Source organism: Haliotis asinina, chromosome 1, assembly GCF_037392515.1.
Source record: "Haliotis asinina isolate JCU_RB_2024 chromosome 1, JCU_Hal_asi_v2, whole genome shotgun sequence".
NCBI classification, from domain to species: Eukaryota; Metazoa; Mollusca; class Gastropoda; order Lepetellida; family Haliotidae; genus Haliotis; species Haliotis asinina.
This window is the reverse complement of record NC_090280.1, coordinates 49,054,075-49,081,441: the sequence shown is the minus strand read 5'-3', so window position 1 is coordinate 49,081,441 and position 27,367 is coordinate 49,054,075. Positions and strand designations below refer to the sequence as shown.

The following is a 27,367-nucleotide window of genomic DNA, read 5'->3' as shown; positions in this document are numbered from 1 at the left end:
ATGTCTTCAAGAGACCCATATTTGTTGAACAATTGAATTCTATTTTGTGACCCTTTAGGAGCTCTGCCACTTAGTTGTTTTAAGGCATCAGACTTAGGCTTAGATTTACTTTTAACAGTTTGCTGACTGTCAGCTGTCGATTTAGACTTCGAGAGTGACTGAGATGATGATGGTTTGTGATCAGAAGACGACTTTGAGGTACTAGGAAGTGATTCCTCAGTCTGAGATGATATAGCAGGGTACAAAAGCTGTGGAGAATCGCAATTCACCCATGTCAAGGTAGTTTGGCAGCCTGTGGATGATTTTGTTCTTTTTGAGCTTGACTCAGATGATGTTTTTGCTACTGTAGCATAGCTTTCTGGAAGATCAGATCTCTTTACCAGTTTTTTTGCCTCGGAAAAGGAGATATTTTGAGTAAACTTTATTCTATTTATCTCCATTTGCTCTTTCCAAATTGGACACTGTTTAGAAAATGACGAATGATCGCCTGAGCAGTTGGTGCATTTTTTATAGTCACTGTCACAATCTTCTGTTGTGTGTGTTTTCTCACCACAGTGAGCACACACAACAGACAATGTGCAAGTATTTACACCGTGTCCATATTTCTGACACTTAAAACACCTAAGCGGGTTGGGGATATAAGTGTCAACACTGATATTACAATATCCTGCTCTTACTGATTTTGGAATACTTGGAGAAGAGAAGTGGTCGAGATATGTGTTAGTAGGTTTTGTTTCTGAGTTTATCCGAGTTGTAAATCTTATAACAAAAGTCACCCCTTGATCTTTCATTTCTGATACGATGTCAAACTCAGTCATATCTGCAAACAATTGATCTCGGTCTCTAACAATGCCTTTGCTCGTGTTCAGAGTCTTGTGTGGAGTAACTGAAACCGGGACTCCAACAAAGAGCTCAGTTGACAACAGGTTGGTTGATTGCTGTTTCCTGCTACATTCTACAAGTAGGGAACCTGAACGCAGTCGTCTGATATTTCGTACCTCACCTGCAATGCCATGTATACCTTTAGATACCGCAAATGGGTTTAATTTGAAAGGTGATTTGTCAAGAGTCTCGATCACTAGAAATCGTGGCCAGTATTCAACGGACGGAATAGACGGTCGTAGTTCATCATCATCATTGTCAAGTTGACGCTTGTTTCTTTTAATGGGGGTTGTGTAAGCCATAGTTACTTTAATATGGTTCATCATCCGAGCTCCCCACCCACCACGGAGTATCACAAGGACAATCCCAAAAACAAGCGGGCCTCCGACTTGCAGCACCAAGGACACCCAGATGATACACTCCAGCAGAAGAATCACAAATAACCGATCCACCAGACTGGCCCACGAGCCACCGCCCTCGGGCACAAGACTCCAGGCAAAATTCACACCATCATATTTCACAATCCAAAACGTTAGAGATCAATAGCAGTGCCAAGAAAATTCGAACAATTCAAAATAATATCTGTGCAATGACACATACACAGCCCATGCACAGGGCCTGGCACGACCAGCCGATCGGTCGAACCGGGCCCATTCGACCACCCGTCCAGGCGAAGCCAGGGCCAAAGTGGTATATTGAGCAAGAGGAACACGGTTACAGGTCCCTATTGCCCTCAACCACCAGGATCCCCTCCTCCGCCGACACAGGGCCGCAACCCACGGCAAACGGGTTGGTGGACCAAATATCCCCCCGGGTCCACAACGGGGGTGTCGGCGAGCTCTTGGCGTTACCCAGCACCCACCACGAGGAGGTGGCTCGCCACGGGTGCCAAACAAGTCAAGAACAACAGAGTTGAATTAAGACTAGATCTAAACTGATGAGCGATGTCCTGAAAATAATCAGTAGTGTGTCTCTAGTTGTTGAGCCTGTGTTCTACTGTAAACCCTTCACGATGTTACTGCTGTGTTCAAGTAACGGCATGCAGGCTGTTTTAACATCAACTGTGTACCTCCTGACTGTACTGTCCACATACAGCACAAAGGAATGTGGACTTCAGTTGACAAAGAAGATGGGGAAGAGATCTGTCATACTTCGAAACACTGACATGAAGTTTTGCCAAACTGAGAGTATAGAAGAGAGCTTCATATTTTCATGCTGTCATCAATTGCATGATGAAGCCGACAAGACTGTGACGATGGGAGGATCCCGTGTCCGTCATCACCAGACTGTAAGATATGTTTACTTCATGTAGATGAATGTAGGGTCTCTGAGTTGATATGTAGAATCAAATTCTAAATATTTGAGGCATACCGACATGGCATATTGCCGTTCAGGTGACCGCCGGCTACTGTACGGTACATCATCACTCCAAACAATGCAAACCAACACAGTTTTTGATTACTGCATGGCCAACAGCAGGATTTACATTAACCCTTCAAATGCCATGTCAAATAGTCATGAATGAAAATAACATATATTAACTTGCATTAAATGAAGTAGCTCGTCAAAAAGTATTATGAAAGTGTCTTGACTTCATGCGGACAATGTTTTTGAGAACACTTGAAATCGCCTTGAGGATACAATCACTCAATCAGTTGCTAATTTAAATTGCCAATGATAAAATAGCATATATAAAGTATATTAATCATTCGTTGTTTAAGCAATTGTAAAATGTGTTTCAAAACCTCAAGAATAAGATTATAATCAACATTGGTAAAAAGATTACATTGAAATTTTGATATGCTTGACTGTGCGTTTTCCATCACAAAGGACACATATTTAGAGGATCCTCACTATACAGCAAAGTTACATCAACAACGTTGCATTCATTGCAATGAAGATGTTCACTATCCACAGATCGTAGTTTTCCTTCAGTTTGAAACTTTGATTCAGACTGAAGCAAACGTCTTGAAGGTCCAAAATAATGAAAATCTTTTCAAATCCGAAACGCCATTGTTTTTCTTAACTGAACTAGTTTCTTGAACTATTGCCCAGAAAAAGAATACAGTGTGTTTGACCAAACTAGAAAACAAAACAAACTGTTGAGTTTCAATAGAGTATTCATTTCCTCAGCAACTGGGCACAATCTGATTCTATCTTAAGTTGAAAATACAGTCAGACTGACACCGAAAGACACGAGATATCATACCCTGAACTTTTACACAAATCAACTATTAATTGAAACAATGTGATGAGGTATTAAATCAATAGTGAGTGTGACCGCCATTGGCTTCAATACATGCCAAAACACGACGACGCATAGATGGCATAAAACGACAAATAATGTCAAACCGTCATTTCTGTCAGAATCATTGTTCCAGTTGTTGTGACATGTAGTTGTCGATCCAAGTAGTACCGTAAGTGTTGCTCCATAAAGCCTTGTGTTATTGTCTTGGTAGACATTGTTAGGTGTTGCGTGGTTGTTGATGAACAACACAACACAACTAGACGCAACACGTCATCCCCGTATCTTCGAGCATTTAGGCTGCTATGACCAATCACAAATTTCGTTGCAAAACAATTTTTCTGAAGAATTTTCTTGATACTTTCAGGTTTCGTGTTGTGACACGCGGTCAAGCAAAGCTCGCAACCTGTCTGCACGAGGGCTAGAGTGAGTGAGTGAGTTAATATTTAACGTCACATCGGCAATATCTCAGCCATATCATGACGAGAACATTTAACTCATTAAGCCCTGGAACCGCTCCACTGCCCAACACCTGGCACCCCTCGCTGACTGCCTGATTGCTGCGACGAGGCTAATTAGTGCTAATCATGCCTGATTTCCCTGGCAGGTCTCGGATATGACAGGAAACTGTCTGGTCTCACAAACAAGTACTGATTATCTAATTCTGTCGTAATGATGTAAATGGAAAAAAGGCCGATGTGAATACATATATTACAGCATTTCATGTAATTTATTACCTGTGTCTCTCATACCCCTTTGCCAGTGTGTGCTGTATTTTTATCAACACCTACGCGGTCTTTGTACATACGAGATGAACAAATATACAAATTCCTCCAGTCTCTCTCATCGTGTGGACTGAATTATAATATATTATTTATAATAGAGTTTAAAAAGAGGAGGGCTTGCATTATAATCTTCTATATTTTCTGCCAATACATCGCTCGTGCTTACTGACTATTTCGAGGAAAGTATCAATAGGTGTGTAAGTAACATGGAACATATAGAGATTCATAGTTTGTCACTTTGTTCATCTTAACTTAACGCTGCAAACATACACCACCATTCATACACATACATACTGTATGATACATTTATCATTACTCGATGTTAAACAAAGCTTCCCGTCATGTGATGGGATAAAATATCCCGAATGTAACGCATTATATCTCAGTTACTCATTATATTGGCTGATACTGTCACCAATCGTATCGTGAGAACTTGTCACATAGGAAGGGCAAGGTGATGGGGCGTGGCCTAAATTTCTGAAGAGCACGTTTGGACACTCAAAGTGATAGGGTAGAGATTGATTATTGGCTTTATCGTTGACCAATGGCTATGTTGTGTTTCGGCTGTATCAACTATCATGCAACAATTCGTGTATTGTAAACATAACATCAGTTACTGTAATGATGTATGAAAGAAACACGTAAGACATAAGGGAGTAGACTGACACTATGATGAGTGTATTTGTTCTCAGATGGTGAACACACATGTCTTAGTATTTTGGAAATGTAAAAGAATAACGACTGAAATGCAACAATTGAAGAGATTGGGTGAATTTAGTTTTACGGCGATTTTAGCTATATTCCAGCAGTATCGCGCAGGCTTCACACATTGTGCCCAACAACTGACGAGGATGGTATTCGGTACCATTTCTACAACACAACTAGTGCATAAAGCGTTATCGTCCTTGGAACAAGTCTTTATGGTAGGCCTCAAAACAGTCAACGCACAAAAACACATCACAGCTTGAACACCTGCATTTGATGTCTCGACGTTTGCCAGTCCGTTTCATTGTATGTAAGACATACTTAAACCAAATGATGTCCCTCTCATATCATTGTGAGAGATTAAATTGTTCAAAACATCTATGTCAATGGCAGTAAAGACGAATTTACGCACATGCAAAATAATCTATGAAAGAAGCGTTTTCGCTGATACATTGCTAGTGTATACTGAATATTTTAAGGAAAGTACGAATAAGCTAGTCTGTGACTTACATATAACAGATTCAGTTTGTCGCTTTGGTTCATCTGGATTTATCGCAGAAAATATACGTTATCGCACGAACATACATGCATACATATTGTATAATGCTATTCCTTATACATACATAAGACAAAGGATCATGAGATGGGCGTCATCAAAGATAACCCAATCCAATCATTGAGTACAGATAGTATTTATTTGCATATATTTTTTGTGCACACTACTTGTACATCAAACATAATGGCTTGCTGAACATTTCAATATAATCTGTACATTGTTACGAATAAATAATATAATTCAAGTACATGTATTATAAAATTTAAAAAAAGTAACACGATACTGATTTATTGTGATGTATACACTTCTAGTTGAATCTTCCCAAATATTTATGAACATGGGATACTTATATTTGTTTTGAAAGCAAACGAGGTTCAGAAGATTTGCAATGGGCGTGACTCCACAAAACAGGTTGTCCAATGATGTAACAGCGCATAAGTTTGTTTTACACTTGTCACGAGACAAAAGTTTACCTGGACATGCATTCGACCAGAGGCTGTTATTTTGAGGTTGAAAGAGGTGTTCATATATTTAGTGTTGTCTGATTGCATCTTTACACGCATAAAATACGTACACAATTCTTACACAATGCTTATGTAAATTGCATTGAACAATCACATTTCATATAAGCATGAAACAGCTTGAACAAAATACCCAGTTACCCTTGTATGACTTATGTGTACTATATATGTATATTATGAGTAGATGTAAGAGTTATCACTTCATATTCGATTATGTATTATTGTCAACTTTAAAAATCAATAGTCGCAAATGAATTAGGTCTAAATTAGTAATTTGGTTTATTTCAAATCTACACGAACATGAGTGAAATACAGTATTGCTATTTATGTCTATGAACTATCACAGCGAAAGAATGAATGATTTAATTTAGAAGAAGGTTTTGTAACCTTGTAACCGTTAATTCAATTAATGTGCAAACATAGTATCTTAGTATTCACTCCCAATGACGAGTAACAAACACGTACCTCCTGCAACAACATCTCATGATTCTCTTTCTCGCAAACATGTGTTCTGTATACGCCCCCGACATTGCAAGCAATTGTTATCAAAACACATTAATAGTTCTTCTGATTAACACAGAAAGTAACCTCTCTCGTCCGAAATGCTAATATTTGATCATTACTGCTAACTTGATTGAAATTATAGGTACAGTACGAATTTAAAATGTAAAACCCCCAATACGCGGCTCTCGCTGAATGAGAGGTGCTTTTCATAACCCCCAATACGCCGCTCTCGCTGAACAAGAGGTGCTTTTTATTACACCCAATACGCGGCTCTCGCTGTGAGAAGCTAATTAATTTCCCGCATATACGCGGCTCTCGGCCTTAATGAGTTAATACTGAAATGAAATATATGTCTCTTATAAAACCTGTCAACGAAGGACGGTAAAACAACTAGAATATCACAGATGAGAATATAAAACTAGTAACTATACCTAAAACAATTTATCTATAGAGGACAATAGAAATGGGCTATGGATTGCTAACAACTGAAGGTAGATCACCATATCAGGGAGCATGGGGACTTACAGTACCGTTGCTACCTGCATGGACCCAAGTTGGACTTACATCATACTCCCAGCCGTCAGCAGTTTGGCAAATCTATCCATACAAGTAAAACGACACTTATGCTACGATTGAAAACGTGGAAAATTTGAATGGACTTCGAATGCTTGGGGACAATAGTTTTACAGTTCTTCAATCCCATTTGAGGATACAGCCTCTAACAAGCACAGTTATGAATTTAAACTTCCAATAAGAAAATATTTATCTATTTATAATTCAGTCAATAAATCTAATTCTTTTAAAAATGCAGTGATTAAATGAGAACTTCTGTTATTAAAAGATCCATTAGAGGTCGTGAATTAAAACACTGATCCCTTGTGATGGAATACTCAACACAGTCAAGCAGGACATGCTTGACTGTGATTCCTCCATCACAAGGGATACAAAACGGAGGATCCTTACCCTTAAGCAAATATTTATGTGTATATCTGGTGTGGCCAATACAACATCGTCGCATGATGACCTCTTCAAATCTGGACTGATAACCCAAGTAGGTGTAAACAATATACGGTTTTATTATTATTATAAACTGTTGTCTGGTAATCTAGAAGATATTGTTCTGGATCCAATGACAGTGGCACAAGCCACTCTGTAAATAAAGGTCTGTAATTGCTATATTTATGTTTTAATTAATGATATTCTTGTAGTTCATTAGGTTCTGATTTTTTAAATGTAGTTAATGTTAGGTCCACGTGGGGTCTGACCAACTGCCCATCAGGAGAAGGAAGGAGACGGGAGGGAGCTATGTTTTCCAGCTCAATGCCGGCAGAAGAAATAAATGGTTTAATTCTGTGCCCAAGAGGTGGAACAAGAGAAGACTTCTTGTCGTACAAATCCTCATAAAGGGAACTGAAAATAGAGTCATATTCAGGGTTAGATTCATTAGAGTATAATTTAGTGATATATTGTAAGGACAATTTTATACAGCGTTGTGTAAGAGAAAGTTCATCAGCCTCAACGTAGAGACTATCAATAGGTTAAGTTCTGAAAGACCCAAGACAAAGTCTTAGACCTTGGTGATGGACAGAATCTAATAGTTTAAGGTTGCTTTCGCAGGCTCCGCCATATACGATGGAGCCATAATCAAGTTTAGATCGTACTAATGATCTGTATAAGTGAAGGAGGGTTGCTTGGTCCCCTCCCCACTTGGAATTTGAAACAACTTTTAACAAGTCTAGTGCCTTCAGGCATTTAACTGTAATGGATTTAATATGAGAATGTAAGAATGTTAAATGGGAGTCGCAACTTAAACCCAAGAATTTGGCCTCCTTTACCACTTTCAAAGGATGCCATTTAAAGATAATTCTGGGTCCTTATGCGGCTTATGTTGTCGACAAACATGGATACAATTCGTTTTGGATTTAGAAAATTTAAAGCCATTTTCAAGACACCATTTATTGATCTTGTTTAAACATAGCTGCAGTTGACGTTCAATTGTATGCATATTTTTACCACGACAGGAAATATTAAAATCATCCACAAATAATGATCCATGAAGGGAATCATTTAAAACCTTTGATAAGCTATTTATCTTTATGCTAAAAGGCACCCATGAAGAGCCACCTCCTCGTCGTGGGTGCTGGGTAACGCTAAGTGCTCTTCTCCCGTGTGGACCCGGGACAGAATGTGTCCACAGCACCCCATTGCTTGTCGTAAGAGGCGACTAAATTGGGCAACCTGTTGGCCGTGGGTTGCGTCCCGTGTCGGTGGAGGACGGGAACCTGGTGGTTGAGGGCAGATGGGCTTTTAACTGCGTTCCATTTGCCCAACACACCACTTCGGCCCTTACTTCACCTAGACGGGTGGTTGAATGGGCCCGATTCAACCAATCGGCTGGTCATGCCAAGCCCTGTGCATGGACTGTTTCTGTGTCATTGCACAATTTTGATATTTGGAATTGTTTTGAAATTTGGTCTTGGCACTACTGTTGATTTGTAACTTTTTTATTCTGAATTACGATCGTATGAACTTTGCCTAGAGTCTTATGCCAGAAGGCGATGGCTCATGGGCCAATCTGGTGGATTAGTTATTTTTAATTCTTCCGCTAGAGTATATCATCTGAGTATCCTTGGTGCTGCAAGTCGGAGACCCACTTGCATTCAGCATTGTCCTTGTGATACTCCGTGGTGGGTGGGGAGCTCAGATGATGAAATCTAACTAACTAAACATGGCTTACGAAACCCCTCAAAAAAAGAGCAAACGTCAACTTGATACTGATCCCACTGAAACTGACCACAGACAGCCCAACTCAATTGATTACTGGCCACGTTTTCTTGTTGTTGAGACTATTGACAAGACCCCTTTAAAGTTGAATCCTTTTGCCGTAGCTAAAGGTATACAAGGCATCGCTGGTGATGTTAAAAACATTAGGCGATTACGTTCCGGTGCCCTTCTGGTTGAGTGTGCAAAAAGACAGCAAGCCACCAATCTTATGAGTACTAAATCTTTTGTCGGTATTCCAGTTACGATCTCGGCTCACAAAACACTTAACACGAGCAAAGGAATTGTCAGGGACCGTGAACGTTTGTTTGCTGACATGTCAGAACTTGACATCGCCTCAGAGATGAAGGAGCAAGGTGTCCTTTTTGTCAAACGTTTTACAACCCGTAGACATGATGCTACTGTCAACACAAATACATATTTGTTTTCTTTCTCTTTTCCAAATGTTCCAAAATCATTGAAAGCAGGATACTGTAACATCAACGTTGAAATGTACATTCCAAACCCTCTTCGATGTTTCAAATGCCAAAAGTTCGGCCATGGGGTTAATAACTGCACATTGTCTGTTGTTTGTGCTCACTGTGGTGAAAAGACACATACAACGGAAGATTGTGACAGTAACGTTAAGAAATGTACGAACTGCACTGGTGCCCATTCATCGTTTTCCAAAGAATGTCCTGTCTGGAAGTATCACATGGAGATCAACAAACTAAAATTTTGCAGATGCCAAAAAACTGGTCCAAAGTTCTAAACCTAAAGAAAGCTATGCTTCCATTACTAAAACATCGTCGGAAGCAAGTACAAAATCAACCGCAAGCTGTCAAACTGACTTGACTTGGATAACATCAGAAGCTCCTCTGATTTTTTCACCTGCAATATCTACTCAAACGCCAGAGTCACTTTCGTCTCAAATCCAATCAGTAGCATTCTCTGATCATGAGTCTTCTCAATCAACTCTAAAATGTTCAGAAACTGTTAAAACTAAACCTAAAAGGCCAGATCCTATGAAAAAAATAAGTGGCAGAGCTCCTAAAGGGTCACAGAACAAAATACAATTGTTTAACAAATATGGGTCTCTCGAGGACATGGACGTTTCTGCAAACGTCCATTCTAGGGCACATAGCTTGTCGCCCTCCAAAAAAGTGCGGGGTAGATCCCCAATAAATCCCCCAAAAGATAGGTTACTCCAATAATATTGTACAGTGGACCTGTAGAGGATTGAGGACTAATTTACATGAATTACAGCTATTAGTCCAGGATTTTACACCTTCAGCGCTGTGTATCCAAGAGACATATTTAAAACAAACAGATACATTTGACCTTCGTCATTATAATGCATATCATTCTTTTTCACCTCCGGGTGATAGAGCCACTGGCGGGTCATCCGTTCTAGTCAGACAAAACGTTATTCAAAGCCCTGTTTCACTATATACTAATATGCAGGCTGTTGCAGTGAGACTTACTTTACATGTAGCGTTTACGCTATGCTCTCTCTATATTTCGCCGTCTTCAACGTTTACCAAAACTGATCTTCAGGCTCTATATGACCAACTCCCGAAGCCCTGTATTATAATGGGAGGTTTAAATGGGCACAACCCACTCTGGGGTAGTGTAACAACAAACACTAAAGGGAAATTGTTGGAGGACTTTTGTTCTGACAATGATTTATGTATTTATAATGATGGTTCCAACACATATTTACACCCTGGGACAGGGACCTATTCTGCTCTTGACTTGTCATTGACAAATTCAGTACTACTAAATGAATTCGAATGGTCAGTCCACGATGACCTCTGTGGAAGTGACCATTTTCCTACTATATTAAAAGCTGTAACTCCATCTGATGTTCCTCCATCATCAAGGCGAAATTTTAAAAAGGCTAACTGGGCTTTATATGAAACACTGTGTGCTGGGAAACTTAAACCCGAACGTTTTATTGACGTTCCTGATGCTATTAAATGCTTTTCTGACCAACTGAACTCCATAGCTGATGAGTGTATACCAAATTCCTCTGCAGTTCCACACATAAGAAAACCATGGTTCAACGATGACTGCAAACAAGCTAGGAAGGCAAGGAAAAAAGCTGAGCATTATTTCCGTCGCCATCCTATGGTGCATAATTTAAATAAATTTAAGATTTTAAATGCTAAAGCACGGCGTACTTTTAAGCAGAACAAACGCCAATCTTGGCAAAATTATGTATCCAAAATAAATTCTCGGACACCCATGTCCAAGGTATGGAACATGATCCAGAAAATCAAAGGTAAAGGTACTAAATCTACTGTTCATCATCTTAAACATGGAGATCAATTGCTTACTGGTAAATTAGATATTGTGAATAAACTGGGTGAAACTCTCGCTAAACACTCTTCCTCTTCGAATTATGTACCTAAATTTCAGCAATATCAAAAACAACAAGAAAAGAAAACTATTAATTTCAATTCTGATAATGGGGAAGATTATAATGAAACGTTTTCTATTCATGAACTCCATACTGCTCTTGATCAAGCTCATGACACTGCTACAGGAGCTGATAACATACATTATCAACTCCTGAAGCACTTACCAGAATCCTGCCTAGAAACGCTTCTCAATATTTTTGATGATATTTGGACATCGGGTAACTTTCCTCCGTCATGGCGTGACGCCATAGTAGTACCAATACCTAAACCTGGACGTGATCATACGGATCCGTCCAATTATCGACCTATTTCACTAACTAGCTGTGTTTGCAAGACCATGGAACGCATGATAAATAATCGACTTGTTTGGTACTTGGAAACAAATAATCTTATCACAGATATACAGTGTGGTTTCCGTAAAAACAGAAGTACTGTCGATCACTTAGTGCGACTGGAGTCATTTGTTAAAAACGCACTAATTAATAAACAACATGCTGTGTCTATCTTTTTTGATCTTGAGAAAGCTTATGATACGACCTGGAAGCATGGTATTTTGAGGGATTTACATGACTTTGGTTTGCGAGGTCGTTTGCCTCTTTTTATATCAGAGTTTTTAAAAGACAGGCAATTTCAAGTCCGAGTAGGTTCTACCCTGTCTGATCATTATAATCAGGATCAGGGTGTCCCTCAAGGTAGTATTTTGTCTGTCACTTTGTTTAGTATTAAGATCAACAGTTTATCCAAGGTTTTAAATGATTCAATTGATGGATCATTATTTGTGGATGATTTTAATATTTCTTGTCGTGGTAAAAATATGCACACTATTGAAAGACAACTGCAGTTATGTTTGAACAAAATAAATAAATGGTGTCTTGAAAATGGCTTCAAATTTTCTAAATCCAAAACTAATTGCATACATTTTTGTAGAAAATATAAGCCGCATAAGGACCCTGAACTATCTTTAAATGGCACTCCCATCAAGGTTGTAAAGGAGGCCAAGTTCCTGGGTTTAATTTTCGATTCTCATTTAACCTTCTTGCCACACATTAAATCCCTTAAAGCTAAATGTCTGAAGGCACTAGATTTGTTAAAGGTTGTTTCAAATTCAAAGTGGGGAGGGGATCAAGTTACCCTCCTTCACTTATACAGATCATTGGTACGATCTAAACTTGATTATGGCTCCATTGTATATGGTGGAGCCTGTAAAAGCAGCCTCAAACTATTAGATTCTGTCCATCACCAAGGTCTAAGACTTTGTCTTGGATCTTTTAGAACCTCACCTGTTGCCAGTCTCTATGTTGAGGCTGATGAATCATCTCTTTCACAACGCCGTATAAAATTGTCTTTACAATACATTACTAAACTATATTCTAATAAATCTAACCCAGCCTATGACTGTGTGTTCAATCCGCTTTATGAAAATTTGTATGACAAGAGGTCTTCTCTTGTTCCACCTCTAGGACACAGAATTAAACCCTTTCTTTCTTCCGCCAGAATTGAGTTGGAAAACATAGCTCCCTCCCGTCTCCTTTCTTCTCCTCCTTGGCAGTTGGTTAGGCCACAAGTTGACCTAACATTAACTTCATTTAAAAAATCAGAAACTAATGAATTACAATATAAACAAGAATATAATCAACTGAAACATAAATATAGCAATTACAAACCCTTATTTACAGATGGATCCAAGGACGGTGGTGCAGTAGCTTGTGCCACTGTCATTGGATCGAGAACAATATCTTCTAGACTTCCCGATAACAGCTCTATTTTTACTGCAGAAGCAAACGCCATATTAACTGCTCTTCAATATATTCAAAGACACCCTAAACATAAACAGTATATAATCTATTCAGACTCTCTCTCTTGCCTTCAGGCTATTAAAAATATTTCTTGTAAACATCCACTTTTAATAGAAATTATTGAATTGTACAATAATCTTGCTACTGGCCAGTGCGACATTGTTCTTTGTTGGTTACCTAGTCACGTTGGCATTTCTGGTAACACAATGGCCGATCTTGCTGCTAAAGCAGCACTCAGCAAATCTGTGACACCACTTCTTATTCCATACTCAGATTATAAAGCTGCAATAAGATCTTATATCCGTGATCTGATGCAGAAGAAGTGGGACACCCAAGTGGGTATAAATAAATTACATGAAATAAAACCTTATATCGGTTATACTTACTTGGGTTGTCAGTCCAGATTTGAGGAGGTCATTATACGACGATGTCGCATTGGCCATACGAGGTATACTCACGAGTATTTATTAAAAGGTGAAGATCCTCCGTTTTGTATCCCTTGTGATGAAAGAATCACAGTCAAGCATGTCCTGCTTGACTGTGTTGAATACTCTATCACAAGGGATAAATATTTTAATTCACGAACTTTGAAGGATCTTTTTAATTCTGTTAGCTCTCATTTAATTATTGCATTTTTAAAAGAATTAGATTTGCTAAATGAATTGTAAATAGATGAATATTTTATACTTGGAAGTTTGAATTAGTAACTTAGAGTGTTAGTGGCTGTATCCTCGAGGGGGGTTAAAGCACTGTAAAATTATTGTCCTCCTGAGAGGATACGTAAGTCCCAAAACATTTGAAGTCAAATTTGATCTTCCATTTTGTCTTAGCCGTAGAATATGTGTCATTTTAATTTGTGGCTATTCTTGCTTACAATCACCATCAACTGAGGGGATGATGTAAATCCAGCTAGGGACCATGCAGGTAGCAAAAGTACTGTAAGTCCCCATGGCCCCTAGTATGGTGATCTACCTTCAGTTGTTGGTGATCTATATAGCCTGTTTTTATATTGTATTGTCTGAATAGGAATATTAGTTTTAACTTTTCACGCTAGTTTTACTTCTTATTGTGATATTCTAGTTGTTTTACTGTCCTTCGGCGACAGGTTTTTATCATATACATAGATTCCTTTTTTAAGAATGCTCTCGTCACGATATGGCTGCAATACTGCCGATGTGACGTTAAATGTTGACTCACTCACTTCAAGTCCGAGTCTGATCATTACAATCAGGATCAGGGTGTTCCACAAGGCAGTATTTTGTCAATCACACTTTTTAGCATAAAGATAAACAGTTTATCAAAAGTTTTAAACGATTCAATTGATGGATCGTTATTTGTGGATGATTTTAATATTTCTTGTCGTGGTAAAAATATGCATACCATTGAACGGCAATTGCAGTTGTGTTTAAACAAGATTAATAAATGGTGTCTTGAAAACGGCTTTAAGTTTTCCAAATCGAAAACTAACTGTATACATTTTTGTCGTAAATATAAACCACATAAAGACCCTGAACTTTCTCTAGATGGCACACCAATTAAGGTTGTGAAGGAAGCTAAGTTCTTGGGTCTCATTTTTGACTCACACTTAACGTTTTTACTTCATATTAACTCACTTAAAACTAAATGCCTGAAAGCACTTGACTTGTTGAAAGTGGTTTCAAATTCAAAATGGGGAGGGGATCAAGCTACCCTTCTCCATCTATATCGATCTCTCGTGCGTTCGAAACTCGATTATGGCTCCATTGTCTATGGTGGAGCCTGCAAAAGCAACTTAAAACTATTAGATTCAGTCCATCATCAAGGTCTAAGACTTTGTCTTGGCTCCTTTAGAACTTCACCTGTTGACAGCCTGTATGTCGAGGCTGAATTAGCTTTACAGTATGTAACAAAACTATATTCAAATGAGTCCAACCCTGCATATAACTGTGTTTTCAATCCCCTGTATGAGGATTTATACAAAAAGAAATCTTCTCTTGTTCCACCTCTTGGTTTAAGAATAAAACCACTTATTTCTGCTGCCAGCATTGAGCTGGAAAACATAGCTCCTTCCCGTCTTCTTTCTTCTCCTCCTTGGCAGTTGGTTAGGCCCCAAGTGGACCTAACATTAACGACTTTTAAAAAATCAGAAACGAATGAATTACAGTATAAACAAGAATATAATCAACTGAAACATAAATATAGCAGTTATAAATCCTTATTTACAGATGGGTCCAAGGACGGTGGTGCAGTAGCTTGTGCCACTGTCATTGGATCCAGAACAATATCTTCTAGATTACCAGACAACAGTTCTATTTTTACCGCTGAGGCTAACGCCATATTAACAGCTCTTAAATATATTCAAAGACGCCATAAACATAAACAATATATAATCTATTCCGACTCTCTTTCTTGCCTTCAGGCGATTAAAAATCTTTCTTGTAAACATCCACTTTTAATAGAAATTATTGAATTATATAATGATCCTGCTACTGGCCAATACGACATCGTCTTCTGTTGGTTACCCAGCCACGTTGGCATTTTCGGTAACGCAATGGCCGATCTTGCTGCTAAGGCAGCACTCAACAAATCTGTGACACCACTTCGTATTCCTTATTCTGACTACAAAGCTAGCATTAGAGCTTACACTCGTGATCTGATGCAGAAGAAGTGGGACACCCAAGTAGGTATTTTGCGTCATTTTGCGACGATGTCGTACTGGCCATACAAGATACACTCATGCATACCTTTTAAAAGGTGAAGATCCTCCGTTTTGTATCCCTTGTGATGAGAGAGTCACGGTCAAGCATATTCTGCTTGACTGTGTTGAATTCTCCATCACAAGGGATAAATTTTTCAATGTCAAAACTATCAAGGACCTTTTTAGCACTGATAGTTGTCATTTAATCATTGGTTTTTTAAAAGAAACTGATTTTTTGGTGGAATTTTGAAAATTATGCTGTGTAAATAGATGCATTTTCATGATTGGTAGTTTGAATTAGTAACTTGAATTGTTGGTGGCTGTACCCTCAAAGGGGGTTGAAGTATTGTAAAATTATTGTCCTCCTGACAGGGTACGTAAGTCCACAAACATTCACAGTAAATTTAAGTCTACCAGGATTTTAATCGTAGCATTCATGTTCTTTTAATTTCGGCTAACTTGGCGATCTATAGTCTGTTTTTATATTGTATTGTCTAAATAGTGCTATTAGTTTAACTTTCCATGCTAGTTTTAATTGAAATTGTGATATTCTAGTTGTTTTACTGTCCTTCGTTGACGGGGTTTTATGATTTATATATGCCCTTTTTCATTGTTGAATGTTCTCGTCACGATATGGCTGAGATATTGCCGATGTGACGTTAAGTATTAACTCACTCACTCACTCTTTAAGCTAAAAAGTGTGACAGACAAAACACTGCCTTCAGGGACACCTTGATCCTGATTGTAATGATCAGACAGGGTAGAACGCACTCGAACTTGAAATTGTCTGTCTTTTAAAAACTCTAATATAAACAGAGACAAATGGCCTCTCAAACCAAAATCATGCAAATCTTTCAAAATGCCATGCTTCCATTTTGTATCATAACCTTTCTCAAGATCAAAGAAAATTGATACAGCATGTTGTTTATTTACTATAGCATTTTTAACGAAGGATTCTAAACGTACCAAATGGTCAGTGGTACTACGATGTTTCCTGAAACTACACTGAATATTGGTTATTAGGTTATTGGTTTCATGATACCAAACTAATCTATTATTCACCATACGTTCCATGGTTTTACAGACACCGCTAGTGAGAGATATTGGTCTGTAGTCTGGCGGGTCTGTATCATCCCGGCCAGGCGTTGGTACTGGGATTACAATGGCATTACGCCATGATGTAGGAAATTCCCCAGACGTCCATATTTGATCAAATATATCTAAAAGTGTCATCAAGCATGGTTCAGGTAAGTATTTCAGAAGCTGGTAATGGATATTATCATCACCGATAGCAGTGTCATGAGCTTGCTCAAGAGCAGTTTGTAGCTCATGTAATGAAAACACTTCATTGTAATCTTCACCGTTATTTGATTCAAAATTAATTTTTGTCTTTTCCTGTTGTTTCTGATATCTCTGAAACTCAGGAACATAATTTGTCGATGATGAATTTTCGACAAGAGTTTCGCCGATCTTATTTGCAATTTTAGACTTATCAGTAATTAAATTATCACCGTCTTTGAGATGGTGTACGGCAGATTTTGAACCTTTGCCTTTAATTCTTTGAAGCATGTTCGAGACCTTGGACATTGGCGTGCGTGAATTAGGTTTGGAGACATAAGTTCTCCAAGGTTGTCGTTTGCTTTGTCTAAAGGTACGACGCGCCTTTGCATTCAGTATTTTGAATTTGTCTAGGTTATGGACAGTTGGATGGCGGCGAAAATAATGTTCTGCCTTTTTCCTCGCTTTTCTAGCCTGTCTACAATCTGCATTGAACCATGGTTTTCGTACATGTGGAGTCGTAGAGGACTTTGGTATACACTCATCAGCTATTCTATTTAGAATGTCAGCAAAAGTTTGAATGGGATCAGTTACATCACTGAAACATTCAGGTCGCAGTTTTGATTGACACATAGTTTGATATAAAGACCAGTTAGCCTTCAAAAAGTTCCATCTCGTAAACGATGGAGAATCGGATGGAGTAATTTCTGAGAGGATAGTTGGGAAGTGGTCACTTCCACAAAGGTCATTATGAACTGACCAATCAAATTCATTCAGAAGGTTAGAATCGGCAAGAGATAAATCCAGAGAAGAATAAGTGCCAGTTGCAGGATGGAGATCATCATTAAATATGCACAGGTCATTATCTGAAATGAAATCTTCAATTACTTTGCCTTTGGTGTTAGTGTTAGTGTTAGTACTGCCCCAGAGTGGGTTGTTACCGTTTAGGTCACCCATAATAACACATGGTTTTGGAAGTTGGTCATAGAGTTATTGAAGGTCAGTATGTTGAAGTGTTGAAGAAGGCGGAATATACAGAGAACATAGTGTAAATGCTACACCCAGAGTCAGTTGCACTGCAACAGCTTGGAGATTAGTGTTTAGTATAACAGGGCTATGAATAACATCTTGCCGTATAAGAATAGTAGAACCTCCAGTGGCCCTATCACCCGGAGGGGAAAGAGAATGATAGGCGTTAAACTGGCGTAAGTTAAAATTATCTGTCTGTTTCATATGTGTTTCATTCAGAGAGAATGCGGATGGTGTGAGATCATGGACTAAAAGCTGTAGTTCATTGTAGACCTCTACAATTCCACTGTACGATATTAGTTAAATGACCTATCTTTTAGGTGGATGGATAGGGGATCTACCCCTTGCATTTTTGAGGGCGTCAAGCTATGTGCCCTGGGATGGATGTTTTCCGACACATCCATGTCCTCCAATGAACCATATTTGTTAAATAATTGAAGATGGTTCTCCGAACCCTTTGAAGCTCTGACACCTTTTTTCACTGTTTCTGCCCTAGTCTTGACTGTATTTTTAACTGTTTTCTTTGAACTTGTTTCTGGACGAGTCTTCTGTGTGGACTGAGGCAATGACTGTGATTCATCCTGAACTTGGATCAGACTGTTTATACATGGTTCCCAAGTCTGAGTAGACTGTTCTTCAGGTGTAAGAAGGTGCGGGGTGTCAGCTGTTACCCAAGTCAAATCTGTTTGACACTCTGTGGAAAAACTAGTGACTGCCGAATTTACACTTGACAAACTTTCAGACGGTGTCTTAATGACTGATGCATATGAAACATTGGATACTGTTGATTCAACAATCTTTTTAGCATCAGCGAAACTAATATTTTGAGTAAATTTAACTTTGTTGATTTCCATTTGTTTTTTTTTTCCAAACTCTACAGTCTTTGGAAAAGGATGAATGATTACCGGAACAGTTTGTGCATTTTTTTAACGTACTTTCACAATCTTCATTTACGTGTGAAGTCTCGCTACAGTGAGCACATGTTATTGGCTTTGTGCACGTGTTGACACCATGACCATATTTTTGGCATCTAAAACATCGCAAAGGATTTCAAATGTAGACAACCAACCTTGACACACTTAGGAGGATTTGGGGAAGAGAAGGAAAAGTGGTGCGTATTTGGTGGAATGACATCATTATTTTTGCGGGTGGTGAATCGCATGACATATATAACTACCTAATCCTTCATTTCAGAAACGATGTCCAGTTCTGACATTTCGGCCAACAAACGATCCCTGTCTCTAATGATACCTTTGCTGCTGTTCAGTGTTCTGTGTTCAGTAACTGAAACCTGGATTCCAGCAAACGTTTCTGTATTCATCAAGTTAGTGGCTTGTTGTTTCCTGCTGATCAATCAGAAAAGATCCTGAACGCAAACGTTTTATATTCTTCACCTCACCTGCAATGCCATATATGCCCTTAGAGATTACAAAAGGGTTTAGTTTCAGTGGTGTCTTGTCTACAGTATTGAGAACCAGGAAACGGGGCCAATTGTCTGTTGAGTTGGATGACCTCTGTTCATTATCATTGTCGAGCTGACGTTTGGTTTTTCTTGTGGGGGTTTGGTAGTTCATGGTAAGATTATTTTGATTCATCATCCCGGCTCCCCACCCACCACGGAGTATCACAAGGGCAATGCTAATTGCAAGTGGGTTTCATACTTGCAGCACCAAGGATACCCGGATGATATACTCCAGCAGAAAAAGTAATAATTAATAATTCTACCAAATTGGCCCATGAGCCACCGCCGTCTGACACTGGCATCAAGGCAAATTTTCTCAATTTAAAAAAAAACACATGTATCATAGCATATGCATATATGTATATTTAAATATTGTGTTTAAATTAATACCAAGCCAAACAATGATCGAGCAATGAAAGTTAGTGCTCAAGGCTCGGCATGACCAGCCGATTGGTTGAACCGGGCCCATTCAACCACCCGTCTAGGCGAAGTCAGGGCCAAAGTGGTGTATTGACCAACAGGAACACGGTTACACAAGCCGGCACACCTATCAGTTGAAGCGTGTACATAAGTTGAAGCCTGTCCATCAATTAATAGAAACCTGTATATCTTGTTACCCATTGTTATCAGTCTACTGTCATGTGTATATATACTACAAGCCTTTAGTTTTACCCTCACTTCACCTGAAGAAGAGACTAGAATCTGTCTCGAAACGTTGTGACCTTGTATAATAAAGAAGTTGAACCATAAAGCACTTTTAGTATAAACATTTTCTATTCATGAACTCCATACTGCTCTTGATCAAGCTCATGATACTGCTACAGGAGCTGACAACATACATTATCAACTCCTGAAGCACTTACCAAAATTCTGCTTAGAAACTCTCCTACATATTTTTGATGATATTTGGACATCGGGTAACTTTCCTCCTTCATGGCGTGACGCCATAGCAGTACCCATACCTAAACCTGGACGTGGTCATGCAGATCCATCCAATTATCGTCAGATTTCTCTAACTAACTGTGTTTGCAACACCATGGGACGCATGATAAATAATCGACTTGTTTGGTACTTGGAAACAAATAACCTCATAACAGATACACAATGTGGTTTCCAAAAAACAGAAGTACTGTTGATCACCTCGTGCGACTGGAATCATTTGTTAGAAATGCACTAATTAACAAACAACACGCTGTGTCTATCTTAGTAGTATAGGGAATGACAGTTCTGGACCACTTTCAAGAAAAGTCTCTACAAAGCCTTATTTACTAAATAAGGCTTTGGTTGGGACCTTAGATCTTGCTACTATTACCCCTACTACAAAAAGGTTGGGTGCCTATGTCACGTTTATATCGATGAAACAGTTTAACGTGAACCGCCTACGATCTCTTTGGTGTTCATAATAAAGGCTTGCTGGGCTTTTTGTATCCCCTGTGCTATGTACTTTTTTTTCTCGTCCTCGCTGATAGCAGACTTACGAGACTTGGATCGAATATCTTGTTTCATTCCGTTATATTTTTTGAGTTCAGAGAGGATTGAACGAAACTCCTCTTCTGAGATCTTACTATCAGAGAGTGCCGTGGAAATATGCTCACTCACTGTGTTCAGCTTTGCTTCGGCCAGAACCCTGATCTCGTCGTGTTTCAATGCCTTACGATGCAGTCTGCGTGATACCAACTTAAGCGCCAACCCTAACACCCCCGCTATCCCAGCTGTTATTTCAAAACCTAGCACTATAGGTGCAGCCACGATGGTGGTTAACAACCCAACGCCTGCCGCCCCTAGTCCCATGCTGGTTGCCATAAGGGTAGTGTCAGCCCCGTCTACGATATTGAAAGCTCTATTGTACTTCTTACATAGTGCTTTCCGCGTGTCACGGTCTTGTTCTAGTTGGCGTTTCACATCACATAACTGCCTCAAGCGGAACCCATCTACGGTTTCCAGCGTCTTCGCTACTTCCTCTACGACTGGGTACAGACCCATCCTATAATATATATTTTGGAAGATATTTTATTTGGGGTTCAGTTAATATTCTATCAATGAATTTGAAGTCTACAAGTTCTATACAACTAGTCAGGGTAATAGGTGAGAATCTAATAGACTTTCCTGTTGTAATCAAAACCCCACTGAGGCTTATTAAGCTGGTTATAGGACCCGTGGGGGTATCCTGTTGTATAACAATACGACAATATTGGTTTATGTGTTCGTCATACCAGTGGATTGACACCCCGGGTAAAATTTGGCATACTCTTGGGGGGTTTTCATTGTCTAAAACCCAAAAGAAGACTTCTATGATGAGTGTGAAAGGGGAGAATCTTCTATTAACAAGATCTTTGATATAAGGATTATTGCTAAATATTAATTTATTTTTTACTATAGTCCTTAACCCATTTTTTTCGATATCAGTAGATATCATGGGTACTAATCCCCTCTCCGGAATGAAATCCCCGGGCCAGATACCGTTGTTCCTAATCTTAGAGATCTGCCACTTATCTGTGTCTATTGTGATATAAGGTGAGGTGAGTGTTAAGTTGATCAACCATTTGGGCTCTTTAAAATCTGATAACGACACCCGTCTGTACACGTTGTCTTTGAAGTGCAGGATGTATAATTCATCTTCCTCACCAGGCTGATCGAATCCCTCCGTATCTCCTAGGTCGTTAAGCGTAGTGTTGGGACGATGACTGGTCATTATTATACTATTACGATATAATTTCCAACTGGTTTTTTGATAATAGTTCAGGGGTGAACTTCATACCCATGAAGTGTATGTTGGCAGGCAGGAAGATATTGGTTAGTGATATCTTGTTTTCCACGATCACGTTGACCCCCTGCAGACTGGTGTTGGAGTCGGCACCCACCCGCACGTAAACGTTGCAAACTTGATACTGGTGTCGTTTCACCCACCCGAGTTTGATCCCCTTCACGATCTCGACATCATTCCCCGATGGTTCCCCTAGGTAAACTTTGATGATCAGTGTTGAGTTTGCCGGTAGATCCTCTAGTATAGTGACCACGCCTTCGAATTCAGACACCAACTGCAATTTCACGTTTTGTATGGCCGGTTTACTCGATAGCATGTGGGCTGCCATAGTGTTGAGTGGGCTGACGACTATGCTACGTCTCTGAGTTGGGACGTAAGCCACGAGCAGGGTTCCATTGTTCACGACTTTGTTTAGGTGGTTGTCTTTGTTATCCGTGAACACGTAGGGAGAGACGAGTCTAATATTGAGAAACCAGTCGTCGTTATCGGGTAACAACACCCACTTGTCATCTTCGGTGAAGACGAGCATATATGGCTTGTTTCGGGCGACGGTAGTGCTCTCAACATCGTCTAAGTCGAACAGTTTACCCCCGAACGATGGGTATATTATCCAGTTATTATCACCGGTGTTGACAAGGGCGTACTTAGTGTTGACTTTTGCTCTTGTGGTATCTATTATATCACTTAGGGCTCCACCGGAGGGGATTTCAACGCGTTTGTAAATGTTGTTTTTCAGTTGCAAGGCGTACGATGTACCATCTACTCCGGGAGCGTCGAAACCGCGCGTGTCTCCAAGGTCGGAGATCCCGATATTGACGCATTTTTTAACTCCGGGCCCTTGTGCGCTGGTCATTTTACATGAAGCGTTAAGCTGAGGTATCCTATATTTACAGGATTATGATTTATATCTAACACCGATATTGTCAGCTCAGGTATGTTGCCCTGGGTTAATCTCTTATACTGCCGTGGTGAAAACGACTCGGTTCTACCGTCGTTGAATTTCTCAGTTTTCACCGGCACTGCTCTCAGTATAGTGGAAGGGTGACCTCCTTGAATGTTGTACGTTGTGCTCACCTGACCGAGATGAATGTACAGCTCTCGGTACGGTACTAGATCGGGTAACTTCGTGCCTGTGACGGTTGTTGTTGGTTTTATCTCGTCAGGAGACATACCGAGTATCCTCGCTAATGGTCGGCCGAGCCTCAAGGGGTTTCTTCCGTTGTTGATTAACACAACTGTACCGTTTGAGTCATTCATCTTGAGTTCGGCTCCAAGGGGTTTGAAGACCTCGTCGTTTAGAGAGCACACGCTGTAGTAGCCGTCAGTTATCTGGCTGCGAGTTCCACTGACGAACAGTTTATTGTTGCTGGCGTTGATGTTAGTCCATTGCGGTAGGTAGGTGATATCGCAGAGTGCGACTTCGAGTTGGCCTGACGTGTTATCGATCGCGTGCGTCAGCTGAACGGCCTCACCGCTCGTTATTCCTGGAAGTGTTATGTACATATTATAATATATGAATTATATATTATAATATGGATTTAGCACACTTGAAAATCGTGGTGAATGCAGATGGCACGGGGTTTAAACCAACCTTTATTAATATCTTTGAAAACTATATCGTGTCCGTTAATAACGCGCAGGCGGTGGTAAACTGGAATCAAAACCCAATGCAGTTTTGGCAGAACCAACTCAACTTTGCTGTGTGGTGTGCGACGACAGGGTCGGGTGTGACACCAGACTACGGTATAGACGAACTGAGTAAGGCGGTTATTTTGTTTCATATTTATTATCAAATGAGACGAATATTGAAGGAAATAAAGGCTCCTCTTCCCCAAGATATAGGGTGGAATATGACGAATAACGGCTATGATAGACGCGCTTATGAACGTATTTGTGGGGAGTTTGAGATTCCAACGAATAAAGACTTTCGCCTTCCTGGTGTGAACCATGGTCTCGTATAGTTCTCGTGTACTTCTACAGGTCCGGAACATATCAGGCCGGTTCTAAAGATGGTTCATACAACCCACACCGTCATACATTTACAGGCCCCACAACGAATGAACAGATCCATGTCAGCTGTATAAAGCAAACCAATCCTGATGCAGCCACAGCCTGGACTAAAATGATCTCAAAAACATCGAAAGAATTCACTCGTGCTGGTACAATACGCTTGAACGACTCGATTCGAACGTACGTGTGGGCGCTGTTGGGTGCGCAGTCTATGACGCGTTCCAACATCCTCGGTAAGGGAACTGCTTACGATGCTCAGAAACAGTTCGTTTCTAACGTTGAGGATGCTATCAATTCTCCAGTTGATCTCCCGCGGGCCATCGAACGCTACCAAAACGTGTTAGAATACGCCAGATCGAAAGTCAATTACGTGTTCGGCGTGGGGTTGTACATGGCTCCGAGTGATATGCAACTGAGAATAAAAAAAGTGGTGGGTTATAACAACAAAATAGTCATAGCCACGAAGGATCAAAAGTTGGGTATCAACCCCGATATTAACACCACCTATATCCCACACATCCCACCACGTGAAAAGGGTATAGTGGCGCCACCCCCGGAGCCTAAAGTTCATGTGCCCCCCACACACCCCCATATTCAGGCCCCTCATGTGCAGGCCTCCTATCAGCAGCATATTGATAGTAAAACGGCCCTGGTGGTTGGTGGGGTAGCTTTGGGACTTATTTGGTTAAAGATTTTTTAGCCGCTACGTACACCAGACCCGCCACGGCGACGATGGCTGCCCACAGGTTTTGACTGAGCCACATGGCAGTTTTAGACAGAGCGCTCAACAACCACGAGACGATGCTACCCAGGATGCCGGGAAGGGCTTCGGCGGCTTTACCAGCCAGTTTAGCTAGGCCTTCCCCGAGTTTTTTTATCCAGTCTTTAACACCACCGCCTGTGGGAGTGGGAGTTCCCCCGCCGGCAGGTGTGGGGGTTCCCCCTGTCAGTGACACCACCAAGGTTGATATGATGAAACCCAATGCAGTCAGAATGCTGGCGATGGTGATCCCTTGCTCCCGGAACAATATCCGAATCCTGTCTGCTAACGTGGTGTCTCGGTAGAGGACTTGATTGATGGTTTCCCGCACACGGTTGACCTGGGATCGAAGCTTTTCTTTGTAGCCGGACGCTGTCTCCAACCAGACCTGCCTTTCATCTTCCAAATTACGTATTCGTTCCTCGATGGTGGCTTTCATAGACTCGTCCTCAGTTTCACCGAGTTTTCCTTTTCACGGGCGATGTGGTCGTCTATCTCACTCACTTTGGCCGTGCTTTTCCAGAGCTGGCCACGAATGGTTTGCATCAACAGGTCCAACCCCTTCAGTTCCCGAAAGGTAATTTCGAGGCCCGGGAAGGGCTTGTTCTCGTAGTCGGCCAACACCTTTTCAATATTATAAGTCATGTTTTGAACCGATGTGGCGTCCCTGATGCCTTCCAGATCTTGATTGACCTTCGGGGGAATCTTAGGTCGCGTGCCACCGTACTCTGTGAAACCTAGTTCATTTTGGACAAAGCCAGGTCCATGTCGACCGCTCAGTGTTGATAAAGCAAGCGGTTTACTCGTTTTTTGATGCATGAGATCGATCTCCTGGTTATTATATAAAAAACGCAGCTTGCCCTGGTCATCAACGGTAAACCTGGTATAGTCTCGCCACAACGGTTTGATTTTGTCTCTTTTTTCAACTGCTTTGTGATAAGAGTCGACGGTGTCCTTCACGAGTGTGGTCCTTGGTGAGAATGAGATCTCCTGCTCGACAGCCGGATTACTGAATGAGGTCTCCTGATCGGCCCCTGTATCATCCATAGTATCATCCCACATCTCCCTCATAGGTATGTCTTCATCCATTATTTAGTATTAAAAATATATTTCGTTTATATATAATAATGTACGGCAGAAAATTAGATCCTTTCAGAAGATTGAGAGAGCCATTAGGAGCCAGAGCCGTGCGCCAGTCGGTGACCATCACCAACAATCCCAGCAAGATAGACCAGAATCAAACTCTGCTGGTTAGATTTCCAAACCTTGGTGAGAATGACCTCATTGTACCAGGCACTGTTCGACTGGCGTTCAATATCACGTTGACCTCCGACAACGACAAACGCGCGCTAGTGCGGAACGTGGGTCGAGCCATCATCAAGAAAACGACCGTCAAGATCAGCGGTAACGAGGTGCTGAGCATCGACGACAGCGACGTGTTTCACTGCTACAGGGATCTCTGGAAAAGCGAGGGAGAACGAGTCAATGATGTGTACCAGGGTATCAGCAAATCAACCCGGGCGCGCATAGGGTATGTCTTCACGCCAGACCAGCTAGACAAGCTATCGGACGGTGAAAAGGCCATCGCTCGAGCATACGGGAATCGATTCTGCGTGCCGCTCGACTTCGAGTTGCTCACGGGACACGCGCCGTTTTACCAGGCCGCGCTGGGTGATAAGCTCGAATATGAGCTCACGTTTAACGACTATAGCAAAGTAGTGGTTACGTCGAACGGTGATGAGGCCAGTTATGCCATAGACAACATCTCTCTGGAGTTCGACACGGTCACTAGCCCGGAGCTGGCCAGGCAGGTTCGAAGCCAGTACTCTGGGAAGATGGCTATCCTGTACGATCGCGTACTGAGGCATAGATCAATCGTGCGAGATAAGAGCGACACTGTGTGGAATATCAACCTGAACGTGCCGGCGCGATCGATGAAAGGTATCCTGGTCGTCCCCGTGGAGGATTACGAGCCATTCCAGAGGAACAGCGAGAAGTTTTTCAACCCCGAGATTGAAAAGGTGGAAGTGACCATCGAGGGCGTGCCAAACCAGCTGTTCAGTCATGGTATGAGACCCAGCAGTGGGATGAGATAAAAAAGCTACAAGTGGGGAATTACATAACAAAGGACCTGGACCTCTACAAATAAGCTCAAGCTGAACGACACGAAAACCGAAGCTCTCCTTGTAGGCACAAGACAACAACTAAGC

At 40.7% G+C, this 27,367-nt stretch overlaps 1 protein-coding gene across 1 annotated transcript in view; it reads left to right on the top strand.

Annotated features, from left to right (window-relative positions):
* The first annotated feature begins 1,894 nt into the window (after positions 1-1,894).
* Positions 1,895-27,367, top strand: part of LOC137273261 (mucin-22-like) — a 47,601-nt gene continuing 22,128 nt past the window's right edge. Inside the window, exons 1-2 of the mRNA XM_067805803.1 lie at positions 1,895-2,170; positions 3,495-3,553. Coding sequence (XP_067661904.1) covers positions 1,895-2,170; positions 3,495-3,553 — 335 coding nt within the window. The remainder of the gene's footprint in view (positions 2,171-3,494; positions 3,554-27,367) is intronic.